General features: G+C 41.1%; 1 protein-coding gene across 1 annotated transcript in view; it reads left to right on the forward strand.

Moving 5' to 3' along the window:
• The window catches only part of ATOH8 (atonal bHLH transcription factor 8), a 41,879-nt gene that overhangs the window by 15,743 nt on the left and 4,169 nt on the right, over window positions 1-21,967 (forward strand). The window contains exon 2 of the mRNA XM_040419249.1: window positions 1,247-1,438. Within this exon, the coding sequence (XP_040275183.1) occupies window positions 1,247-1,438 (192 nt within the window). The remainder of the gene's footprint in view (window positions 1-1,246; window positions 1,439-21,967) is intronic.

Here is a 21,967-nt window from a genome sequence, read left to right on the forward strand (position 1 = left end):
AGAGAATTAGTTCTCACTCACCTCTCCTGTGTTCTCCCCTTCCTTATACTATAAGTAATAAGCAGGGTGTTCTAGTTGTGATAGATAATCAGTTCTCACCTCTCCTGTGTCCTCCTCTGTCCTTATACTATAATCATTGGTAAGGAGGATGTTCTAGTGGTGATAGATAATCAGTTCTCCCCTCTCTTGTGTTCTCCCCTGTTTTTATGCTATAATCAGTAATAAGCAGGGTGTTCTAGTGGTGATAGATAATCAGTTCTCATCTCTCCTGTGTTCTCCCCTGTCATACTATAAACAGTAATAAGCAGGGTGTTCTAGTGATGATAGATATTCAGTTCTCACCTCTCCTGTGTTCTCTCCTGTCCTTATACTGTAAACCACGATAAGCAGGGTGTTCTAGTGATAGATAATCAGTTCTCCCCTCTCCTGTGTTCTCTCCTGACCGTATAGTATAAACAGTGATCAGTAGGGTGTTGTACTGGTGATAGATAATCAGTTCTCACCTCTCCTGTGTTCTCTCCTGTCCTTATACTGTAAACAGTGATAAGCAGGGTGTTCCAGTGGTTAAAGACAATCAGTCCTCTCCCTTGTCTCCCGTCCCATATACTAGGTACCTTCATGCTGCTCCGAGGCCCTTAGTTGCAATGAAACTGTGCTGCACATGCTCAGTATTTAAGACCAGAGGATGAAGTTCGCAGCTGGGTATGTCTGCCCAGAACTGTCTAGAAGTTCTGTTCTGTCAGAACTGCAAGACAGAACAGGAAGACAGCATTAAAGGCATTGTCCAGGATTAAGCAACTTTTCACAGGTGCCCACAGCCTGCCTCCATTATGGAAAGAATCATACTTATCTGCTCTATACTGGTCCTGACCTGCTTGCTGGCTCTGGTGTTTTTATCTTCCAGTCTGCGACTTGTTTTCTCCCTGGCAAGGACATGATCACCTGCTGAGCTGCAGCCAGCCACTGGCTTCTGCAGGGATGTGTCTCTGGTGCACACGCCACCTCTGAAGCCAGTTATTGGATTTCCTGTCATCTACATACTGCTATGGATAAAAGGGTATTTTGCATGATGACAGACTGCCGAACACAACATTACTTTCGTAATCGCAACATTTGTTTACCTGTTAAGCCACATGTTAACGGTAAATTCACGCCAAAATGACTCACCTTATAATCTGTTGACTGCTACTTATATTACTACTACCGGTTGCACTATGTTTAATATGTCCTTCTTCTTCCGTTGCAGGTGCCATGTTATTCCTACGGACAGAAGCTTTCTAAATTAGCCATTTTGAGAATAGCTTGTAACTATATCCTCTCCCTGGCGCAACTGGCTGACCTTGACTACAGTGCTGATCATAGTAACTTGAGTTTTTCTGAATGTGTAGAGCAATGTACTAGGACTTTACAGTCAGAAGGAAGGTCGAAAAAGAGGAAGGTAAGAAACCGAGAACTTGAAAATCCCACCGGATCATGATAGAAAAGTAGTAAACTAGTTCCAGGATAAAGTCTTAACCATGTACAATCAATAATTAATTATAACTCATGAAGTACATTTAATCAACATGTAATCTACTGTACAGGTAAGGGTAAGTTCACATCTATGTCTGAGACTTCGTTCAGGGCCTCCATTGCAGATTAAATTTAAAGGGAACCTGTCTCTTCTACTAAGCTGCCCTCACTAAGGCCAGTATCTGCTGATTTCAGCGGGCCGTCACTTCTGGGCTAGTATTCAGTACTTTTAGAATACCAACCGGGCGAACCTTGCAGCGTGCACCTATGCCGCGAGAGAGATCAATCTGATGAGACTCATGGCCCAGCCCTCCCCGGCCTCCTGACCATGACTGGCAGGTTTCTTTCCTATGCGTAACCACTCATGGTCAGGAGGCCTGGGGTCACAAGTCTCATCAGACTCCTATCCCACCCTGTCAGTACAGTAAAAGTACAAAATTCCAGCCCAGAAGTGACAGGCTGCTGAAATCAGCAACATGCCGAATCCCACACTTCCATTATTTTCGATGTTCTGCTCCAAGAATAGAGCAGAACAACAGAAATAAATAGCGGTGACGTGAACGCCGCCTGAAGAGCATTTTGACAATATATAAGCTGATAAATACAATTGTCACTCCTATATAAATAGTATAAAACAACAAAAAAAAGCAAAATAGGTATTTATTGACTTGTAGAAGTAGGAACCGCTATGGGTGCTACAAAATGCCACTCATAGATAGTGTTATTTTCAGCTTCTTCCCCCCGGGCAATCATATTTCTTACTTATCTCCCCCATATGAAAGTTAAAGGGAACAGAGCTGTCACAGATGTTGAGGAACTCCCCCAGTGTCAAGATTTTGCATCATTGACCACTGTTGGGACCCACTGCAGTACCACTGCAGTTTGACAGGACCTTAGGCCCCGCTCACACATCGTATTTTGGGACTTTCAACAGCGTCTGTCCTGACACCAGGCCAAGAAAGGCTGGCTGCACAAACGGCCACCTCCGACTTTTTTGGCGAAGAATCCACACCAGAATTCCAGTGTCCAAAGACACCGTACGAACGAGGCATTATAGTGTTTTTTGGGGTATGTGCTGGATATTATGAATATATAAAACTATTTAAGGAAAAACAGGTTGTGTTCAGGACCAATCAAACTTATGTCTAAGGAGGTTGTCCAACCACAGACAACCACCCAACATGGAAGCTGCAGAAGCTGATTTTGCCATGGGAGGGCCACTGCTGACCAGGTGGTAGCCATGGATGGTTCCAGTCTCAAGGTGGCCGCAAACATCGTCCAAACTGCAAGCAAATCTGGACGAACACATCATGTGTATTAGATGCTTGGTCAGCATTTGTTCAGCAGACATCAGGAGAACTGAAGGATCAAGCCCCTTTTCCATTTCTTCCCATTGAGGAAACATGCACATAACCTACTCTTTCCCTAAAATGGCCTAAGGAACATGGTTCGACTTCATGGGACAACACATTGGAAGCCACATAATCCTCTTTAGATCAAGTTTAACACCTTTTCACCTCTCATTGTGAACACTTTAGTTCATCACATCCTGTAAAGCGCCATGAATCATGTCTTCTGCTGGCTTCTCGGATCCAGTCGCTTTCTTTAAAATTATGTTCCCACAAGTAGCGGCTAATTGTAGGTTTATCTGAAGACACGTAAGCCAAGAGCGGGTATCTGAAGGAAACAGCACAGAGTCTAATTACCGAATCGCATTCCTTCAGGTTACTTAACACTGAACCAATTACATGAAATCATCATCAAACCGTGTTAGAGAGGAAGCCAACTGTTCAGCCAGTTTTCCTTTCGGAAAATAACATGGATGAATAAGAAGAGGGTGATTGATGTTTGTGCTGGCTGTATTATTACAAGAGGAGGCTCGTAAACCTCATCTGGACCTCCCCACGGATTCTGGAGTCTTCAGTCCGGGCCATTTATAGGCTGGTCAGTGTCAGGGAGCGCGGCTGGGAGGTCACCGTAGCATCTGTGTTGTCCCCTATGTCGGGTCCGTCGCAAAACAAATACTGCAACCATGGAGAAAAGACATGAATAGTTTTGTGCTGGACTGTCAGACTTGGTGGACAGTCAGATGCTCGTTTTAGAGACTACTATTAGAGGTGCAGGGCTGGACTGGCCATAGACCTACAGGGAAATCTCCAGGTGGGCCGATGCCCAGGGGCCCACCCGAGGCCTCCTCATGGCCGCCATACAGTTACATAAAGATCCGATGCTTTCAGTATTAATGTAGGAGCATCAGGCACTTATGCATCTGGCCAGCAGCTGCAGGTCCCTCCTGAATTCAACTGTATTGCCATCCTCAGGACAATGATAACAGTTTCATAATGTGGTGTGGGTGGCAGTATATTGTGCTGCACCATGGTATTTGGTTCTGCTGGGGCGGTATATTGTGCTGCACTGTGCTATTTGGTTCTGCTGGGGCAGTATATTGTGCTACACTGTGGTATTTGTTTCTGCTGGGGCAGTATTTTGTGCTGCACTGTGGTATTTGGTTCTGCTGGGGCGGTATATTGTGCTGCACTGTGCTATTTCCTTCTGCTGGGGCAGTATATTGTGCTGCACTGTGGTATTTGGTACTGCTGGGGCAGTATATTGTGCTGCACTGTGGTATTTGGTACTGCTGGGGCAGTATATTGTTTGCTGGCCTCGCCTACATCTGTTGTCCCTGTCTACCTTTTTTGCCCAGCCTTTTGTCAGTTTGGACGCACCTACAACATGGGGCCACTTTTCGTTATTTTAGGTTTTTTTTTCCCGTTTCGTCTATGCCTAGGGGGATTAATTTGACAACTATTGAGATTTTTTTGATCCGTTTTATCATGAAAAGAAATCTTTATTTGCTGTTTTGCTACATTGTTTGTTGGTGCAGAATACAGACTATTTTTTTCCGTTCCATTTCCCCATGGCGGCATGGCTTTCCTTCTTACTTGTGGAAGTCAAAATGGCTGCTTTTCCCTCATTAGACAATTTAGAAATGTGCCGAGATATATAGCTCCCGGTGTGGGTTGCTGCATACCAGTGTCTTCCACTGATATCTACTAGTGGATTCGTCTGTCCCTTTAAATATTGAGCCTATGAGAATGATATACTGCTATCGGGCAGTGACCCAGACATGCGGGCTTAAATCACAGTCTCACGTTTCACAGGCTACTGCTTGCAGGCTACACTAAGTATGTAACCAGCTGGACCCCGACTCTGCTCTAATACTTGATTTTAATGATTTTTTTTAGACCAGGGACCAAATGTGAAAATGCAAAGTCCCCTTCCAAAAATTTATAGAACCATTTTCAGCCATTCTTCTGCCAGAGGACAAAACAGGAAAAGGCCTCAATTTATTTTATCTTTAAGTTATGGAACAGCTGCTAAACCAGAAAAACCTTGGTCAGTTTTCAAGCCTTCACCGTATGGTGGCAAGAGAAGAACATGAGTAGCTTTGATGGTGATGTCATGGTTTTGAGTCTGTCCTATGGGGCACAGTGTATATAAAGTTGTATGCTAGTCCCACTCCCAGGTAATTCACTCTCCTTGTCTAGCCCATGTACCTTGACTGTCCCACCAGGTGGCTGCTCCAAGCAGTCTTTTTGAGCACCTAGGCCTACAGTATCTGCTTTGGGGTCCTGCCACACACCTCTTCTGAAATGCAACCATGCCATATAGCTTGTGGACTCCAGGCCCATGAGCCATTTCCTTAGTGTTTGTATAGTGCCGTCATATAGCCTTACAGCAACCTCTGGGGAAGATAACTGGGAATCTTGCTCCCCTGTAGAAGGTCCATTCTTGGCCAGGAACATCCCCCAAACCATGGCCTAGGTCCAGTATCCTATATTACCCGTATTTCTTTCCTTCACGGTATTCCTCAGACTATCCAGTACCACATGGCTTGATTTTCTGACTTTCCTTATTGTACCGATCCCTCACTAAGGACTTTTTGAACCTTGTCTCTAGATCTCAAAAAATATCTTGATGCCTCTAGTGAAAAATAAATAAAATGAACATTTTTATTTTGGCCAAGTGCTGACCGAGACATTTCTTTACGTAGACGTTCTCTCAACTGTGTGTTCGAGGTGTCTTAGTAAATAAGGACAGAAGAGCCGTGAAGAGCCAAGAAATAGGAATAAGATCAAGGAAAAATCAACTTTTCAAAAACTAGTTGAAATGCACATGAATCGTTGATTAACCATGGTTACATGAGGTTTTCTTCTTCAGGAGTCTACCAGTTTCCTGTTACTGGAGAGCAGTACATTGTGGGGCTCAGGTGAAAGTTTAAGGGGTTCTCTCTTTAGGACCACTCCTTTTCATGTCCCTTTAAATTCTATTTTAAAGGGGTTATCTCATGAAGAGAACATACTTTGAAAATGGAGCTGGTCCATACCGAGGACGTTTCCCTCTACAATAGCCACTAGTAGGCTTATGAATGTCATAAAGGGGGTTGTCTTGTTGTGCTTCCCCTTTAACCCCAAATATTGATACCCCAATCTCCTGTAACTTTTTTTCTGAACATAGACCTAGTCATGTGACAAATCTTGCTCAGCATGCAGTAACTGGCTGTTTTTAAAAAGTTTCTTAAAGGGGTTGCTCAGCTTAGAAAGCCCATTTCCATAATACTTTATCAGGGAGTTTATAGTTGGAGGGGTTAGGTCTTCAGTTGTGGATCCTCATCTCTTGGCCTATATTGGAGAGTGCTTCTAAAGAGCGTTGCTCTCTGGAGGACCTGACCTGTCCTACATTGCATAGACAAACCATTGATTTGAATGGAAACTGTGTAATACTCAATTTCCCCTATAGGAGTGCTGCAGGGGAATTGAACCCTAACATCCAGTTTTGGCTGCAGGTTATAGTTGATCACTGATGGTCTCAGCAGGGGGTCACTGTATGATCAGCTTTTTGCTAAGAGACCCTTTTAACAAGAAGTGGAGATGACATTTTTCCTTCTCCACCATTTCCATAATACCTTATCAGGAAGTTTATAGTTGGAGGGGTGAGATCATCAGTTGAGGATCCTCATCTCTTGGCCAGACTGGAGAGTGGTTATAAAGAGCGTCGTTCTCTGGAGGACCTGACCTGTCCTACATTACGCAGACAAACCATTGATTTGAATGGAAACTGTGTAATACTCAATTTCCCCTGTAGGAGTGCTGCAGGGAAATTAAACCCTTACTTCCAGTTTTTCCTGCAGATTATAGTTGATTGCTGATGGTCTCAGCAGGGGGCCACTGTATGATCAGCTTATGGTTAGGGGCCCAAGTAGCAGATGACCTCTTTAAAACTGTACAGGACCTAGTAGCATTTTTCCTTCACCACACCTCATATAGACCACATACATTTTATATATGAACTAATAAATTGACCATATAGGAACGTGTGAACTCTCAGCACAGTCCTAACCCCGGATGGCGGGCATATATGTATTTTTCTTTGACCGCAGCTGTTAAATAAGCTTGCAAGGTCCTGTTCTTATTCTTTTATTTCATCTGTTCTCCAGACAGTGTGTGGTGGAGAGCCCAGGCTCCAGCTGAAGCATGCTTTTTTCTTTTTATCCCCCACTCCCTTCCACCGCCACCCCCCTCGTCTCTCTCTGGCAGTCTCAGACTCCAGATGTTCAGAGTGCTAGTTGGGAAGTCCTACTGGCGCCACTCAGGGCAGAGGGCAGAGGAAAGGCACGCGAGCTGGAACCCAAAGCACTCAGTCTCTGCTGGATTTGGCACATTCCCCAGCATTTTGCTGGCATGCTCTACAGCTCTCTCCTGGCCATCTGTTCCAAAAAAACACTTTCAGGACCTCATCATCAGTCAGGATACTACAGTGAGAGCAGCTGTTTCAGAGGCACAAGGAAAAACCGTGCTAAAGGTCTCTTTATGAGAGAGGAAACCAGATTATGAAGAACAGCAGAACAGTTGGGGCTTCATAAAACTTGTCGGCTGCGGTTTTGAAATTCGTTCACCGCGTGTGTCATATTGATATTTCTATGGGTTTTATCACGGTGAAACTAGATCTGCCGAAGAGAGGAGGACATGGAAAAAAATATAATAACTAGAGCTAAGATGTTTCCACACAGGAAAGATTTATGGATTAAAAAGGTAATAGCCACGGCGTGATATCTGCCACATCGGGAGGGGCGGCATCAAAAACCACTGTGGTGATGAGGTGGTAAAGTAATTATATAGAGTATACTGTAAGGATGGAGGGAGAGAGATAGATATGAGATAGATAGATAGATAATAGATAGATAGATAATAGATAGATAGATAGATAGATATGAGATAGATATGAGATAGATAGATAGATAATAGATAGATAGATAATAGATAGATAGATAGATAGATATGAGATAGATATGAGATAGATAGATAGATAATAGATAGATAATAGATAGATAGATAATAGATATGAAATAGATAGATAGATAGATAGATAGATAGATAGATAGATAATAGATAGATAGATAATAGATAGATAATAGATAGATAATAGATAATAGATAGATAGATAATAGATAGATAGATAATAGATAGATAATAGATAGATAATAGATAGATAGATAATAGATAATAGATAGATAGATAGATAGATAATAGATAGATAATAGATAGATAGATAGATAATAGATAGATAATAGATAGATAATAGATAGATATTAGATAGATCTTGTGAATCTTCGGCGACGTGGGTATTAGGCAGTATTCCGGTCTCAGTACTTGCTAGGAGGGACGGTACAATCACTTCCTTTCACATGACTTTTTGGAAGAATTCTTATTGTTTTCAAGATCATACAGGAAACTGACCTTGATGCTTCTTACAGAGCATTGCTGGGCGTCATGTGTGTGAAATATGTGGAATATTTGTTTTTGGCATCTTCTGTGTCTACCTTACATCAGAGTACAGTACATGTGTACAGCGGTATATACAGAGTGCATGGCTGGAGTAAAATACCAATAGTGATATACCATAATGAGATAGAGGGAATACCCCTTTAAATGATGCCCGACTTGTCAGTGGTCATACACAGCCACATATCAATGGCATACACTAGTGGCAACCATGTATCAGTGGTCATACAATAGTGCCACGGGACACAGCCACGGGAGTACCCTTGTAGAAGTAGCAGTTACTTCATTGCACATACGAAATACAGTGAGGAACAAAAGTATTTGAACACCTGAGAAACAGCAAGAATTCTGTCTCTCAAAGACCTGTTACTGTGCCTTTAAAAAGTCCTCCTCTACTCCACTCATTAATCTAACTTAGTGGCACCTAAAGGACTCTGAGACCGTGAGAAACAAGATTCTCTGGTCTTATGAAACCAAGATTTTTTTCACGTCAATTTTAACTGTCATGTCTGGAGGAAACCAGGCACTGCTCATTACCTGCCTAATACTATCCCTACAGTGAAGCATGGTGGTGGCAGCATCATGCTGTGGGGTTGTTCTTCAGTGGCTGGTCAGGGTCGAGGGAAAACTGAGTGATGCAAAGTACAGAGATATTATTAATGAAAACCTGACCCAGAGTGCTCTGGATCTCATCTTCCAACAAGACAACGACCCTAAGCGCACAACCAAGCCAACACAGGAGTGACTTAGGGACAACTCTGTGAATGTCCTTGAGTGGTCCAGCCAGAGCCCCGACTTGAACCCAATCAAACATCTCTGGAAAGATCTGAACATGGCTGTCCACCAATGGTCCACATCCGACCTGGCAGAGTTTGAGAGGATCTGCAAAGAAGAATGGAAGGAAACCCCCAAATCCAGGAGTGCAAACCTTGTGGCATCATGCCCAAGTAAAACTGGAGGCTGTAACCATGGCCAAAGGGGCTTCAACTAAGTCCTGAGTAAAGGGTGTGAAGACTTGTGTCCATGCAAGATGATAGTTTTCCCATTTCAATAAATTAGTCTGTTCTCGCGTTCTCATTATGGGGGACTGAGCGCAAAATGATGGGAAAACTGGAATGAAAAAAGTGAAAGGGTCTGAAGACTTTCTGAAGGCATTGTAGCAGTGCCGCCGGTAACCCCATCCACTATACAGCAGTACTCATCCAATACACCTAGAATATACCTCTATACTGAGCGTGGGCTGAGGGTTCATGCAGTGTTTTGGTTACTTCACTCTATACAGGGGGCCCTGAGCCCTATGCAGGGGCTCCCAAGGAGTGGACGGTGTTTTCACTTAGCGCCATTAGTGAGCTGACAGCGGATTTATGTCTCACAGGGCCTCATCCTCTGGTCCTCACTGTGATAAACACTTTCATCATTTTTATTGAGAGTTGTCATTGGGTCCTTCTGTTCTCTGTGTGCTGATGTACATTCCAGAGAGAGTCTATAGGTCATCACAGAACGCTCTATAGTGCACTGGGTACGGCATACAGTAGTAGGGTACTGCAAGATCAAGGCGTGCAGCCTGTAGGGCCTCGGTCCAGTGGGGTCCAAGCATCTGTTCCTGGGCCCATTCATAGTTTTGTCTTAAGTTGCATCCATGGGTGATACTTCTGTCCACAGCAAAATAGTAGTTATATTCTTGTACATAGGAGCAGTATTATAGTAGTTATATTCTTGTACATAGGAGCAGTATTATAGTAGTTATATTCTTGTACATAGGAGGCAGTATTATAGTAGTTATATTCTTGTACATAGGAGCAGTATTATAGTAGTTATATTCTTGTACATAGGAGGCAGTATTATAGTAGTTATATTCTTGTACATAGGAGCAGTATTATAGTAGTTATATTCTTGTACATAGGAGGTAGTATTATAGTAGTTATATTCCTGTACATAGGAGCAGTATTATAGTAGTTATATTCTTGTACATAGGAGCAGTATTATAGTAGTTATATTATTGTACATAGGAGCAGTATTATAGTAGTTATATTCTTGTACATAGGAGCAGTATTATAGTAGTTATATTCCTGTACATAGGAGGCAGTATTATAGTAGTTATATTCTTGTACATAGGAGCAGTATTATAGTAGTTATATTCTTGTACATAGGAGCAGTATTATAGTAGTTATATCCTTGTACATAGGAGCAGTATTATAGTAGTTATATTCTTGTACATAGGAGCAGTATTATAGTAGTTATATTCCTGTACATAGGAGGGCGGATTTATAGTAGTTATATTCTTGTACATAGGAGCAGTATTATAGTAGTTATATTCTTGTACATAGGAGCAGTATTATAGTAGTTATATCCTTGTACATAGGAGCAGTATTATAGTAGTTATATTCTTGTACATAGGAGGCAGTATTATAGTAGTTATAGTCTTGTACATAGGAGGCAGTATTATAGTAGTTATATTCTTGTACACAGGAGGCAGTATTATAGTAGTTATATTCTTGTACATAGGAGCAGTATTATAGTAGTTATATTCTTGTACATAGGAGACAGTATTATAGTAGTTATATTCTTGTACATAGGAGGCAGTATTATAGTAGTTATATTCTTGTACATAGGAGACAGTATTATAGTAGTTATATTCTTGTACATAGGAGGCAGTATTATAGTAGTTATATTCTTGTACATAGGAGCAGTATTATAGTAGTTATATTCTTGTACATAGGAGACAGTATTATAGTAGTTATATTCTTGTACATAGGAGGCAGTATTATAGTAGTTATATTCTTGTACATAGGAGGCAGTATTATAGTAGTTATATTCTTGTACATAGGAGCAGTATTATAGTAGTTATATTCTTGTACATAGAAGGCAGTATTATAATAGTTATATTCTTGTACATAGGGGGCAGTATTATAGTAGTTATATTCTTGTGCATAGGAGCAGTATTATAGTAGTTATATTCTTGTACATAGGAGACAGTATTATAGTAGTTATATTCTTGTACATAGGAGCAGTATTATAGTAGTTATATTCTTGTGCATAGGAGCAGTATTATAGTAGTTATATTCTTGTACATAGGAACAGTATTATAGTAGTTATATTCTTGTACATAGGAGTAGTATTATAGTAGTTATATTATTGTACATAGGAGCAGTATTATAGTAGTTATATTCTTGTACATAGGAGCAGTATTATAGTAGTTATATTCTTGTACATAGGAGCAGTATTATAGCAGTTATATTCTTGTACATAGGAGGCAGTATTATAGTAGTTATATTATTGTACATAGGAGCAGTATTATAGTAGTTATATTCTTGTACATAGGAGCAGTATTATAGTAGTTATATTCTTGTACATAGGAGCAGTATTATAGTAGTTATATTCTTGTACATAGGAGACAGTATTATAGTAGTTATATTCTTGTACATAGGAGCAGTATTATAGTAGTTATATTCCTGTACATAGGAGCAGTATTATAGTAGTTATATTCTTATACATAGGAAGCAGTATTATAGTAGTTATATTCTTGTACATAGGAGGCAGTATTAGAGTAGTTATATTCCTGTACATAGGAGCAGTATTATAGTAGTTATATTCTTGTACATAGGAGGCAGTATTATAGTAGTTATATTCTTGTACATAGGAGCAGTATTATAGTAGTTATATTCTTGTACATAGGAGCAGTATTATAGTAGTTATATTCTTGTACATAGGAGGCAGTATTATAGTAGTTATATTCTTGTACATAGGAGCAGTATTATAGTAGTTATATTCTTATACATAGGAGACAGTATTATAGTAGTTATATTCTTATACATAGGAACAGTATTATAGTAGTTATATTCTTGTACATAGGAGGCAGTATTATAGTAGTTATATTCTTGTACATAGGAGCAGTATTATAGTAGTTATATTCTTGTACATAGGAGCAGTATTATAGTAGTTATATTCTTGTACATAGGAGCAGTATTATAGTAGTTATATTCTTGTACTTAGGAGGCAGTATTAGAGTAGTTATATTCTTGTACACAGGAGGCAGTATTATAGTAGTTATATTCTTGTACATAGGAGCAGTATTATAGTAGTTATATTCTTGTACATAGGAGGCAGTATTATAGTAGTTATATTCTTGTACATAGGAGGCAGTATTATAGTAGTTATATTCTTGTACATAGAAGGCAATATTATAGTAGTTATATTCTTGTACATAGGAGCAGTATTATAGTAGTTATATTCTTGTACATAGGAGGCAGTATTATAGTAGTTATATTCTTGTACATAGGGGGCAGTATTATAGTAGTTATATTCTTGTACATAGGAGCAGTATTATAGTAGTTATATTCTTGTACATAGGAGCAGTATTATAGTAGTTATATTCTTGTACATAGGAGCAGTATTATAGTAGTTATATTCTTGTACATAGGAGGTAGTATTATAGTAGTTATATTCTTGTACATAGGAGCAGTATTATAGTAGTTATATTCTTGTATATAGGAGCAGTATTATAGTAGTTATATTCTTGTACATAGGATCAGTATTATAGTAGTTATATTCTTGTACATAGGAGGCAGTATTATAGTAGTTATATTCTTGTACATAGGAGCAGTATTATAGTAGTTATATTCTTGTACATAGGAGGCAGTATTATAGTAGTTATATTCTTGTACATAGGGGGCAGTATTATAGTAGTTATATTCTTGTACATAGGAGGCAGTATTATGGTAGTTATATTTCTGTACATAGGAGCAGTATTATAGTAGTTATATTCTTGTACATAGGGGGCAGTATTATAGTAGTTATATTCTTGTACATAGGAGCAGTATTATAGTAAATATATTCCTGTACATAGGAGGCAGTACTATAGTAGTTATATTCTTGTACATAGGGGGCAGTATTATAGTAGTTATATTCTTGTACATAGGAGGCAGTATTATAGTAGTTATAGTCTTGTACATAGAAGCAGTATGATAGTAGTTATATTCTTGTACATAGGAGGCAGTATTATAGTAGAGATATACTAGTACATAGGATGCAGTATTATAGTAGTTATATTCTTGTACATAGGAGCAGTATTATAGTAGTTATATTCTTGTACATAGGAGCAGTATTATAGTAGTTATATTCTTGTACATAGGAGCAGTATTATAGTAGTTATATTCTTGTACTTAGGAGGCAGTATTATAGTAGTTATATTCTTGTACACAGGAGGCAGTATTATAGTAGTTATATTCTTGTACATAGGAGCAGTATTATAGTAGTTATATTCTTGTACATAGGAGGCAGTATTATAGTAGTTATATTCTTGTACATAGGAGGCAGTATTATAGTAGTTATATTCTTGTACATAGAAGGCAATATTATAGTAGTTATATTCTTGTACATAGGAGCAGTATTATAGTAGTTATATTCTTGTACATAGGAGGCAGTATTATAGTAGTTATATTCTTGTACATAGGGGGCAGTATTATAGTAGTTATATTCTTGTACATAGGAGCAGTATTATAGTAGTTATATTCTTGTACATAGGAGCAGTATTATAGTAGTTATATTCTTGTACATAGGAGCAGTATTATAGTAGTTATATTCTTGTACATAGGAGGTAGTATTATAGTAGTTATATTCTTGTACATAGGAGCAGTATTATAGTAGTTATATTCTTGTATATAGGAGCAGTATTATAGTAGTTATATTCTTGTACATAGGATCAGTATTATAGTAGTTATATTCTTGTACATAGGAGGCAGTATTATAGTAGTTATATTCTTGTACATAGGAGCAGTATTATAGTAGTTATATTCTTGTACATAGGAGGCAGTATTATAGTAGTTATATTCTTGTACATAGGGGGCAGTATTATAGTGGTTATATTCTTGTACATAGGAGGCAGTATTATGGTAGTTATATTTCTGGTACATAGGAGCAGTATTATAGTAGTTATATTCTTGTACATAGGGGGCAGTTTGATAGTTGTTATATTCTTGTACATAGGAGCAGTATTATAGTAAATATATTCCTGTACATAGGAGGCAGTACTATAGTAGTTATATTCTTGTACATAGGGGGCAGTATTATAGTAGTTATATTCTTGTACATAGGAGGCAGATTATAGTAGTTATAGTCTTGTACATAGAAGCAGTATGATAGTAGTTATATTCTTGTACATAGGAGGCAGTATTATAGTAGAGATATACTAGTACATAGGATGCAGTATTATAGTAGTTATATTCTTGTACATAGGCGGCAGTATTATAGTAGTTATATTCTTGTACATAGGAGGCAGTATTATAGTAGAGATATACTAGTACATAGGATGCAGTATTATAGTAGAGATATTCTTGTACATAGGAGACAGTATTATAGTAGTTATATTCTTATACATAGGAGCAGTATTATAGTAGTTATATTCTTGTACATAGGCGGCAGTATTATAGTAGTTATATTCTTGATTCTTCTCATATGTTATAGTAATTAGTGACAGTTTTTAATAATTATTTCCAATCATTGTTGTTTTAAAGTACGACATCCCAACAACAGCAAAATAGAATCAGAAAACATCAGGACGTTGGTCGGATCGAGGGTCTCATGTCCTATGTATGACCAGCTTTAGTACATAACAACCATAATCGTGTCTCTTCCAGTCCTAATGCTCCTCTAACCTGCCTCATAAATATTTAGATGTATGTCCCGCAGGATCAGTAGAGCATAGCCATTTTCCGAAGTCTCCAAAGTGATAACACAGTAAGCTCTTAATCCTCCCCGCTTTTCAGAAAAAACACCAGTGAAGTTACAACAAATCTTAGGGGATTTATAAGACACTTGATCAAAGATAAAGTTATGTTAAACAGCTGCTGGAGCGACAGGCGCTAGGGAGCAGAATAATTAAAGTGCAGCACGCAGTCGTTTATAATACAATAAATAGATGGCATGAGAAGAGGAGTCATGGTGGCTCCATGATCTGCTCTAAAGCAAAGGGGACCCGAGTTTGAATCTGACAGATGTACATTAAAGTGGTTGTGTCAAAAAAGATATTCTACATTTTTCAAACCAGCCAGTAGTATAGCCAGTGAGCTAATCAATAAAATGTATCTACATAGCGCCACCTGCTGGTTGTCTTTTTCCTTATTTCTCCGTCCATCACACTGAGGTGGTCGCATGCACTCTGTTTAAATCTTCAACTGCCACCAGCCCTTCTGTTAGAAGCTGTGACAGTTACAGGAAAGAGCTGCAGCAGAAAGGACACCCCCCCCCCCAGAGCTGCATCAGGAAGGACACGTCCCTCGAGCTGCATCAGGAAGGGCACGCCCCTTGAGCTGCATCAGGAAGGACACGCCCCCTGAGCTGACAGCTTGAAATAAATCTGAACAATTAGAGCAATGAATGGGGAGATCTCTGGATCCATGTGAGGTACAGGGATGGTTCTTTTTTTGATAGAAAGAGATTGTCATGTTACTATATGATGTCTGATTTTTCATTTTTTACATCAATCATGACTTAACCCTTTAAGTTTGTATGATGTCTATGGACAGGGCCGGGTTCAGGTGGGTGTGAAGCAGGGGCAATCTCATCTGTATTATGGAATTCATTAGCAATGAAATGACATAATCACGTGACCTGTGATCACATGGAGATGATGTGTGTGTGGCCCGAGGAGGTGGAGGGTGCAGGACATGTGCTTATCTCATGTGCATGATAACATTGTGGATGAGGTCCAGCTTCCTTTTTATTCGGTTATGTTACCGTGCAGAGCAGAAGCACCAGATTCAGGATGGGTGCACTACTGACGTGAACTTTTTAGGTTTACCGTAATTGCTTTCTGTTTTCTTTTCTTACACACTGGTACATAACTGCAAAACCGGCCCTTTAAGGCTATTGACAGTGATTAGATGTGACATTACAGTATAATGTAGGTGATTTTCAGATTTTTAGTAGTTGAGTTCAGGGTTCCTCAGAAGAAGAGTTCAGTACCAGGCCCTTGGAGCAGCTCAGGGGTATACACTGTGTGGGGTCTACAAGTAGAGGAGCTCAAAGATCCTCAGTATCTGAAGTCAGTGGTCCTCAGTAGATACATCAATAATTGACTATAGGGGTTCTCAATAGCTGAGTTCAAGAGTCCACAGTAGCTTAGAGGTCCACAGTACGTTAACTGAGAAGTGCACCAAAACATTCATTTGGAGCCTGCTCCTGTGAACTACAACAGAGTTCAGTGGTCCACAGTAGAGGAGTTCAGTGGTCCACAGTAGATGAGATCAATGGTCCACAGTAGATGAGTTCAGGGGTCCACAGTAGATGAGTTCAGAGGTCCACAGTAGATGAGTTCAGGGGTCCACAGTAGAATGAGCTTCAGTGGTCCACAGTAGATGAGTTCAGAGGTCCACAGTAGATGAGTTCAGTGGTCCACACAGTAGATGAGTTCAGTGGTCCACACAGAAGTTGAGTTCAGTGGTTCACAGTAGATGAGTTCAGGGATCCACAGTAGATGAGTTCAGTGGTCCACACAGCAGATGAGTTCATGGGTCCACAGTAGATAAATTCAGTGGCCCACAGTAGTTGAGTTCAGATGTCCACAGAAGATGTTTTCAGTGGTTCACAGTAGATGGAGTTCAGTGGTCCACAGAAGATGAGTTTAGTGGTCCACAGAAGATGAGTTCAGGGTCCACAGTAGATGAGTTCAGTGGTCCCACACAGCAGATGAGTTCAGGGGTCCCCACAGTAGATGAGTTCAGTGTTCCACACAGCAGATGAGTTCAGGGGTCCACAGTGATAATGCAGTGGCCCACAGCAGTTGAGTTCAGGTGTTCCACAGAAGAGGTTTTCAGTGGTTCACAGTAATAAGTTCAGGGTCCTCAGTAGATGAGTTCAGTGGTCCACAGAAGTGAGTTTAGTGGTCCACAGAAGATGAGTTTAGTGGTCCACAGAAGATGAAGTTCAGTGATCCACAGTAGATGAGTTCAGGTGGTCCACAGTAGATGAGTTCAATGGTCCACAGAAGATGAGTTCAGTGGTTCACAGTAGATGAGTTCAGTGGTCCACAGTAGATGAGTTCAGTGGTCCAACAGTAGATGAGTTCAGGGGTCCACAGAGATGAGTTCAGGGGTCCACAGTAGATGAGTTCAGAAGTCCACAGTAGATGAGTTCAGTGGTCCACACAGCAGATGAGTTCAGGGGTCCACAGTAGATAAATTCAGTGGCCCACAGCAGTTGTGTTCAGATGTCCATAGAAGAATGTTTTTCAGTGGTTCACAGTAGATGAGTTCAGTGGTCCTACAGAAGATGAGTTTAGTGGTCCACAGAAGATGAGGTTCAGCGGGTCCACAGTAGATGAGTTCATGTGGTCCACACAGCAGATGAGTTCAGGGGTCCACAGTAGATAAATTCAGTGGCCCACAGTAGTTGAGTTCAGGTGTCCACAGAAGATGTTTTTCAGTGGTTCACAGTAGATGAGTTCAGGGGTCCTCAGTAGATGAGTTCAGTGGTCCACAGAAGATGAGTTTAGTGGTCCACAGAAGATGAGTTCAGTGATCCACAGAAAATGAGTTCAGGGGTCCACAGTAGATGAGTTTATGGGTCCACAGTAGATGAGTTTATGGGTCCACAGTAGATGAGTTTAGGGGTCCACAGTAGATAAATTCAGTGGCCCACAGTAGTTGAGTTCAGATGTCCACAAAATATGTTTTCAGTGGTTCACAGTAGATGGGTTCAGGGGTCCTCAGTAGATGAGTTCAGGGGTCCTCAGTAGATGAGTTCAGTGGTCCACAGAAGATGAGTTTAGTGGTCCACAGAAGATGAGTTCAGGGGTCCACAGTAGATGAGTTCAGTGGTCCACACAGCAGATGAGTTCATGGGTCCACAGTAGATGAGTTCAGTGGTCCACACAGCAGATGAGTTCAGGGGTCCACAGTAGATAAATTCAGTGGTTCAAAGTAGATGAGTTCAGGGGTCCTCAGTAGATGAGTTCAGTGGTCCACAGAAGATGAGTTAAGTGGTCCACAGAAGATGAGTTCAGTGGTCCACAGAAGAAGAGTTCAGTGATCCACAGAAGATGAGTTTAGGGGTCCACAATAGAGGTCCTTAGTAGATGAGTTCACTGGTCCACAGTAGATTTGTTCAGGTGTCCATAGTTTATGATTTCAGAGGTCCAAAGTAGATACATTCAGACTTTCAGAGGTCCTTAGTAGCATAGTTCAAGTTCCCACACTGTGAAGGTCTTCAGTAGCTTAAGGGGGTCCTCAACAGGAATCCACGGTAGCTGAGTTCATGGGTCAGGAATTGAGGTGTTCAGTGGAGTCCTTTTTGCTTAGCAGATTTGTTTTACATGAAGACTATTAGGCTTCACCATGGAGGTCTGCTGGGGACAGATGGAGGTGGACTGGACAGTGTAGGTTCATTCCAGACAAAGACATGTGTGGAGGAGGAAACCCACATTTATTACAGAAAGCATACTATAATTGCTAAAATGTCATTGCTGCCCTGCTGCCTCTTAAAGGGATTCTCCACCTAAATGTATTTATAGAAAAATCGGATTAATTATGCAGCCTGAAACGAGAAATGTCATGGGCTGAGTCTTGACCAGTTGTCAGCCCTGTGCCTTTCCATCGTTGTCATCTCTCTTGGCACATCTGTCTTAGTAAATGCTTGCATGTCCCATTCTTATCTGTATTGTCCCTCTGTTATTCCTTCTAGAAATGGGAGGTTCGATTCTCATTGTCATCAGTCTGGCACTGTCAGCATGGTGGGTGTTGACTCCTGGCACCCCAGCTAATCAGCTGTTTGTGGAGGTCATGGGCGCCACAGCCCTCCTCGCAGCTTACTATGCACAGCGCCATCCTTTGGACAGTGTCTGTGTTTGGTACTGCAGCCCGGTCCCATTGATTTGAATAGGACTGAGCTGCACCTTGGCCATGTGACCGATGAATGTGACGTCACTGGTCTAGGAAGAGGCACCCATTAGGCCGTCAATATCAAAATCTCGGACAACCCCTTTAAGAGAGTCCAGTTTGCAGTGGGGTTGTTAAGGCAGCAAGCATATCCTTAGCTACAGATCACTCAGGGTCAGTAAGGTGGCAGAAAGCATGGCTTTTCTTACTGACCTAGTGATCAGATGAAATAAGTGGAGAGCCCTTTTAAAGGGCCAGTGCCTATAAAATGATGACATTACAGTATGATAAATTCCAGATGCCGTAGGCCACCCTCGGGTCTCCACTTTAAGTGGACGCCGGGACAGATTTAGGGATTCAAAGCAATATTTTCTTAGAGAGTAGTAAAGTAGTACAATGAAGAGCCCGGGGCAGAGGCGGTGAACCTGCGGATCTCCTGCAGCTGGAAAGCTGCCCGTATGACTCTGCTGCCGCCCGAACACTAAACAGATGCAGCTGTCCGCAGATTGGCACCATTCAGACGAGCTGACACTGCTTGACAGTCCAAATATTGTGTGTCCCTCCCCGAAGAGCAGGCTGTCTCTCCGAATACACCGTGCCAAATGAGCGAGTGACGAGGGGCAAAACATGGCCGACCGGAGCCGGAGAGGCGCGAATATACCCCCATACATCATGGGTATGTTACATATATAGGAGGCTACGGGTATTGAAGGGGGCGCAGCACTTCATTTAGGGCGTTCCGCAAAACACAGATCAGCAAAAAATACGGATGACATCCGTATTGCATCCATCTTTTTTGCAGATCCATTGTAACAATGCCTGTCCTTGTCCGCAAAACGGACAAGAATAGGACATATGGAAACGCAATGCGCACAGAGTCATTTCCGTTTTTGTTTTTTTTTTGCGGACCCATTGGAGCGAATGGTTCTGCATACGGGCTGCTAAAAAAAAACAGAACGGACGCAGACAGAAAATACGTTTGTGTGCATGAGCCCTTATATGAAAGCGCAAAACAGATTAGCTGGGAGTACCTCCATTTTCTTTTTTCCAGCCGCTGATTGAACTTGTCATCAGTAATCAGATTGGCCCCCCGCCGATCAGCTGTTTGAAGCGAACGTGGCCCTCCTCTCTTCCTAGGTCATGTGATGTCACGTTCACCGATCACGTGGCCGATGCGCAGCTCAGTCCCATTCAAGTGAATGGGCCTGTGCTGCAATACCAAGCACGGCCACTATACAATGGACGGCGCTGTGCTTGCTAAGCTGCTCCACAGCTTTTTCAAACAGCAGATCGGAGCAGTACAGAGAGTCGGACCGCCACCGATAAAATACTGATGACCATCAGTATTAAACATTAGGACAACCCCTTTAAATGCTGGGATGACTCTGAAAATAATGTTGGTGGGAGTCATGACCATAACTCTTGGTGGGCCACAACCTCAATTAATAGCACCATGGCCCCCAAGTCCTAGGGCATCAGTGGCCCCTGGGACAGTTCACAGACCCCATTTTTAAGGAGAAACACCCTTTATATAGGTCCTATTCTTTAGCTAGCCCTTGGTGAAAGGGGGACCACAAGGCCACTGTTTCCCCTTATTCTGGTCACCCACTAGGGGGTGCTCCCTGCATACAAATCTGTATACCCTGAGCTCCCCCTAGTGGTCTATGCAGCTTGACGCTCCCATCCCTTTGTGGCATGTCACCATAGGCAGAGGGGGAGCAGAGGTAGCAATTGCACGTGGGTCATGTCTGCCACATGTATTATAAATGTCACATGGTAGGTGGGGGCCCCTGCTGCAGTTTTTGCACTGGGGCCCCTGGAGCTTCAGGCTGTCTCTGAGGGCAGTTTCTAAAGCTACAAACAGGAAGCTGATAAAGACTAGTGATGGTAGACAGCACCACCTGCAGGTAACTGCTGGTAATACACTTTCTTCCTCACTGCATGACATTGTGTGACATGTGGCTTTGTGACGGATATTTGTCAGCTTTCTATAGTCCGCTGACCCCGCTTATTACAGAATGATCCCCCACAGGCTATAACCGCACTGGTAATGGCCATTTGGCTGCTAGATCGTAGCTTGGGCAGAAGGGGCAATTACCCCAAGTGTTTTACCACTCATGGCCACAAAAAAAGACCACAACCTGCACTAAACATAAGCACTATGTGGCGGTATTAGTTAAACACTAAGTGCCGTTATTAAGCATTATATAGGAGTATTATTTAAGCACTATATGGCTGTATTAGTTAAGCGCTATTTAACAGTATTAAGTGTTATATGGCAGTATTATTTAAGTACTAGATGCAGTATTATTTAAGCTAGTTTATGGCAGTATTATTTAAGCACTATATGGCAGTATTATTTAAGCACTATATGCAGTATTATTTAAGCACTTTATGGCAGTATTATTTAAGCACTATAGGGCAGTATTATTTAAGCACTATATGCAGTATTATTTAAGCACTTTATGGCAGTATTATTTAAGCACTATAGGGCAGTATTATTTAAACACTATATGCAGTATTATTTAAGCACTATATGGCAGTATTATCCAATCACTATATGACAGGATTATTTAAGTACTATAGAGGCAGTATTATTAAGCACTTTATGGCCAGTATTATTTAAGCACTTTATGGCAGTATTATTTAAGCACTATATGCAGTATTATTTAAGCACTATAGGGCAGTATTAGTTAAGCACTATATGCAGTATTATTTAAGCACTTTATGGCAGTATGATTC

The sequence above is a fragment of the Bufo bufo genome, chromosome 2 (genome assembly GCF_905171765.1).
Source record: "Bufo bufo chromosome 2, aBufBuf1.1, whole genome shotgun sequence".
Classification (NCBI taxonomy): Eukaryota; Metazoa; Chordata; class Amphibia; order Anura; family Bufonidae; genus Bufo; species Bufo bufo.